This window comes from Triturus cristatus, chromosome 11 (genome assembly GCF_964204655.1).
Source record: "Triturus cristatus chromosome 11, aTriCri1.1, whole genome shotgun sequence".
NCBI lineage: Eukaryota > Metazoa > Chordata > Amphibia > Caudata > Salamandridae > Triturus > Triturus cristatus.
In genome coordinates, this window is record NC_140594.1 from 904405414 (window position 1) to 904410413 (window position 5000).

General features: G+C 46.7%; 1 protein-coding gene across 1 annotated transcript; it reads right to left on the bottom strand.

Moving 5' to 3' along the window:
- Window positions 1–2371: 2371 nt before the first annotated feature.
- LOC146785594 (endogenous retrovirus group PABLB member 1 Env polyprotein-like) lies at window positions 2372–3919 on the bottom strand. The gene has a single exon (XM_085633491.1). It carries the CDS (start codon window positions 3917–3919, stop codon window positions 2372–2374), a length of 1548 nt encoding a protein of 515 aa, XP_085489617.1.
- Window positions 3920–5000: the final 1081 nt, after the last annotated feature.

Genomic DNA, 5000 nt, shown 5'->3' on the forward strand with positions numbered 1-5000 from the left:
AGCTCTCATGCAACAGAGTTCACACTTCTACAGTTGGCCCATTGAAAAAGCAAAGCCATTAGCATGCGATGTGTCGACCTAGAATAAAACTGAAGAACAGGCGTAATAAAACGCAAAAATAAAACTCAAAATGTGACACTATCCGAAGACAAAAGAATTCAAATGAGAGGTTCAAATATTTTAGCTATTTTGCGCAAATTGCATGTACGGATTTATAATTTTATGATTATAGCGTGAATCTTAAAAGAGCACTGGATAACGTTTATAACAGCTGTTAAACTCGCCAACGTTTTAATCCTTAAGCATGGACGTCGATTCGTCAACAGATGGAGGGCAGCAGGAGTGACCTCATGCATCTTGTGACTGAAAGATGTCATCATCAGGTTAAACCATTCTCCCAATGTTAGCATCTCAAGAGGAAGGCTTTTGCTGCTGAGGTGCTGAGGAAGAACTACAGAAAGCAAACAGAGCTTTTTGAGTTTTGTTTACATCTGCCTTCTTATCACTGAGAGACCAGGGCCTGCATTACATATAGGGCTCATTGCTTCTGTTTACACTGAGCAAAAGACACACAAGTGATGGACGGAATGTAAAACAAATCAAAACATTCACCCCCAGTCAAGAGATCTGGGTTAAATCCATCATTCTTTTGCTCACCATACCACCCTAGTTTAGACCTGGCCATATGCAAATCAGTCTTGACCCTGTGCGACATGGCAACAGTCCAGCCCGAACTGTCAAGCCAGGTCCTCCCTGGACCGGAAACAAGCATCCTAGGACTGGTTTTGGGGTTTCACCCCTCATCAGCCAGGATAGCTTGAATCCACTGGCACAGCGAGCCCGGTACCCACGTCTGGGCATACCCGGCGCACTTGGGGTGAGTAACCAAAAGACACACAAATGATGGACGGAATGTAGAACAAATCAAAACATTCACCCCCAGTCAAGAGATCTGGGTTAAATCCATCATTCTTTTGCTCATCATGCCACCCCAGTTTAGACCTGGCCATATGCAAATCAGGCTTGACCCTGTCCCACATAGATTTAGGCCCAGATCTCTGTACTGGGGTTAATGTATGAAATTGTTCTGAATTCTGTCCATCAACTGTTCCTTTTTACATCTGTAAACACTAAGGCACACCTTTAAATGGTTGTTCCAAGTCTAGACTGGGTCTGCGTGCCCTACTACAGTGAACGGGCTGTTCCCAGTGCAACCGTGAACATGTGTTGGCCCTGGAGAGAGTGTATTAGTGAAATGCCTTTCACTGTGCAAACGAAAGAAAGGCAGTGAGTGGCTGCGCCTGGCTGCAGGGAGATTCCTGTGGGGTCCTCAGGATCCCCTTTCTGCTTTCTCAAAGATGCCCTTGGACAGAACACTGACTACGTGCCACCTGCATGTGGCGCACAGCCAGGGCTCCTCCTGACAGCTCATTTGAAGGACTGGGCTATTCTAAGGCCCAGCGGTGCCAGGGGACAACACCTGAAACCTTCGTGGGTTACCTGTTCCGGCGTACAAAACACAGAGACTCGGGACACTTCCGGCGGCGTCAAAGATCAGCGTTTATTTACTGCAGGGATACAGAAGTCGCAAGAAGTACACAACGTGTAGGTTCTGGGAGACTGCGTCAAATTGCACAAGTGGATCGCTCCTTTTATACACATTTTGGTCATAGAACAACATGGCAGACAAAGGTTACAATTTAGTTCCCACAGTAAACTTCAAAAGGGTCGCATTCATGTTTCAGAAACCCGGAATACAATTTCAGCTTCATTGCCGGTTCCCAACTGTAAAAGCAGATCATCCCCACATTAAGCACATTCCATTCTGACTGTAAACACATTAAGAGGAAGGACAGAAACAGATGCAAAGGAAGAACAAGGATGCACAACAGATTAGAAACGAGTGTAGAGGGTAATAACGGAAACCAGATCGCAGAATCAAAGACCTCGTGACTAATGCAAGCATGACTGAAACAATAGACCAGTACGGCAAGATGAGCCCTGAGCGGGGCCATCTGCCTCTGCCGTGTCATTTCCCTCATCATAAAAGACACCCTCAAAGGAACATGTGTCCTCCGCGAAAGCTTGGGAATCCCAGGGTCACAAAGCGGACAAGGTCCGTTCGCTGGCTAATTGAGGGCAAGAGACAAAATGGATGCCGCATCTAAAATGGAACCCGGGGGTTCGAATGGACATACCTAGAAATGAGACGATCCGTACATAGCAGCATAGCGAAAACGCGTACACCCACTAAACTCGTCATTTGCGGTTCGTAGATACCAGACTCGTCCATATTCGAACACACCCAAAAAGTGTCGTTCCAATTCACACGGAACCTCAGACGCTCCTTTTGCCCTCATGTAGGCAAGCACTAATCGAGATCAGAGTCGATTTCGATATTCATCAGATCGTTCAGCTGTTGCTGGAACATCATTCTATCCATCAATGTCTCCTTGGTAACAGATGGCCGTCTTATACACGCCGTAGCACAAAGACTACATAAGGCAGGACCACACTGCACACAAAGACAACACGTGAATAGGAACGTTACAACAACCCCTACGATCATCAGCATCTTCCAACCCCAAGTTGATAGCAGGCCCCAGAACCATCCTAGAAGTGTCCAATTACCCTCGTCCACGTGTATGGACTCAGAAATTTTATGCAACTTCGAGATGGCTTGGTAAACAGTTGGAGCGTTGTCAGGAATGAAAATGCAACAGCTCGAATGGATAACTTTGCACACACCACCTCTATCTGCAAGAACAACGTCGAGAACCATACGGTTCTGCAACGTCATAAGTCTATCCGCCTGTAGTTCTGCTGTTAAATTACCAAGAGCGCTCGCAGTTATGTTAGCAGTCATCTCTACCACACGGGTCAACTGTCTCAGGTTTCTACTATTTACCATAGGCCCCCAAAACGGCAAGAAACCCTTAAAGAAGTCTCCTGCTTCTTGACCAGCAGTATCCTCTTCACTAATAACGCCTCTCACAACTCTAGTCTTGTGATAGTCCGAGGCAACTGAAAAGGTCGGTGGCAAAAGATTCGCGATATAACAGGTTCCCGAGAAGTCACGGGGCAACCATGTATATGCACGTTCATAACATACGAAATAGGTACCCTTGGCAGTCAGAAAAACAGGGGAAGAGAGCATCGGGAGAACATACGTGTCAGTGCAAGCACTGTTCCCGAGTTGCGCTCTCGGATTTCGACCAAGACCCTTCAAGCAGAAATTACCAAGGTGGGGTACGATCCATATTGGAGACGAGCTCTTGAGCTGTCTATCACCCACTGACGTACTATACTCAGCTTCACTCAGGTCCTTATAGGCTTGCACCTCTTCATCTGGAATGAGCGATGCATCAAAAACATCTCTATCTAAATCCGCAATCGCTATCGCCAAAGGCTTATGGTACGGACCAGGACCAAAGTTTGCAGAGCGTGGCTCTCGACTGGGGTAGGAATCTAGTGCACTACGGAACATAGTTTGGAATGCTCGAGCTGACCCTTGGGAGCTATAAGGAAGAACCAGATACGGAATACCCCTATCCATGGTATGTGGCATTAACCCACACACCCAACAGTTGGTAGTGTTCATTACCAACTGATGCTGATGTAGGAGCTGAACGAAGGAGTTATTCATGAATTCCGCACGTCTAACCTGTTCATGTTGTGGCAGAGGATGAAAGGAATGTGGTGAAACAGTGGTAGTAGAACTTAGTTTAGGAGAAAGAGTAGGTGAAATGGAAGGCAACAACGACTGTATTCCGAAATACACTCCACCCACCAATAGCAGAGACACAGTCAGAAATAACAGAAATACCTGGAACAAAAAACACTTCGTTCGTACAATCTTGTGCAATTTTGATCTTTGCGCCAACATCCTTTCTACTTCCAACAGCTTAGAGAACGCCATCCTCTAAAAACCGTCCGTACGTACTTGACGCACTTCGTTCTGAGTAGCGATTATCAATTCCCAGGAGTTCCCAGGAGTCGACAAAAAGTAACCGACCTAGTGTCAGAAACCTGCTAAACAGAAAGGAGTACCCGCACGGCCCTACGGTTAACCCGGATGATAGGTTTTCCTAAACACGCAGCTTAATACAAATCTCTTCAGCTGTGAAAAGCATACATAAAAACTCAAAAATGCAGAAAAGGATGTAATTGTTCGTAATGTTCTTGGCAACGGGAAAGGAAGAATATAAGGAAAATTTTATTAGTCTCTGTTACGTGGACGAAGAAAATATCGATCTCTTCCAGGTCGAGTCTGCTCGTCAAACAATTGTTCAGCTGGTAAAACAGTGTTCAGTCGATTGGATGATGACTCAGACCTCGAATTCTCTTCAACTGACGACTCAACAGGTGTGTCTGACTGCGATGGCAATGAATTGTCTCTTACAGGCTGGGCATCGCTGAACGGCACAAAACATAAAGGAGTCTCAGTTTCCGTTGCCGCTATACCAGTTCTCACCCAACTATCGGTCGGGAGAGGGATCGGCACCTTTTTGGTATGGCCGGCGTGTACCCAATTCTTTCTGCCTTCCAACCGAACTGCAGTCCTCGTGGCCAACAGCACCTGATAGGGTCCCACGAATCTCGGCTCCAGGTTACGTTTCCGGCCAAAATTTCGGGTAACGACCCAGTCGCCTGGTTGGAGCCGATGTCCAGGACCCTCTGTCTGTGCTGGCAAAGCTTCAACGACCTGTTGATGAATGGACCTTAGTTTAATAGTCAGATCATGAAGATAATCAATTAGCATTGGATACTCAAGACTATCAAAGGCCTTAGGTCTCGGGACTCCCCAAATATTCGCAGGGCGGCCGAACACAATCTCATAGGGACTGAGCCCTACTCGAGAGTGCACAGTCGCTCTGGTCGATAAGAGAGCCAGAGGCAAGGCATCAGGCCATGACAAACCAGTCGTAGCCTGTATTTTTGCAAGTTTCAGCTTCAGGGTACCATTGTACCCTTCAACTAGACCCGCTGCCTGGGGATGA

What these genes read in the sequence shown, in the direction of transcription:
- LOC146785594 (XM_085633491.1), bottom strand. Translation starts at nt 3,919, where the DNA reads ATGGCGTTCTCTAAGCTGTTGGAAGTAGAAAGGATGTTGGCGCAAAGA.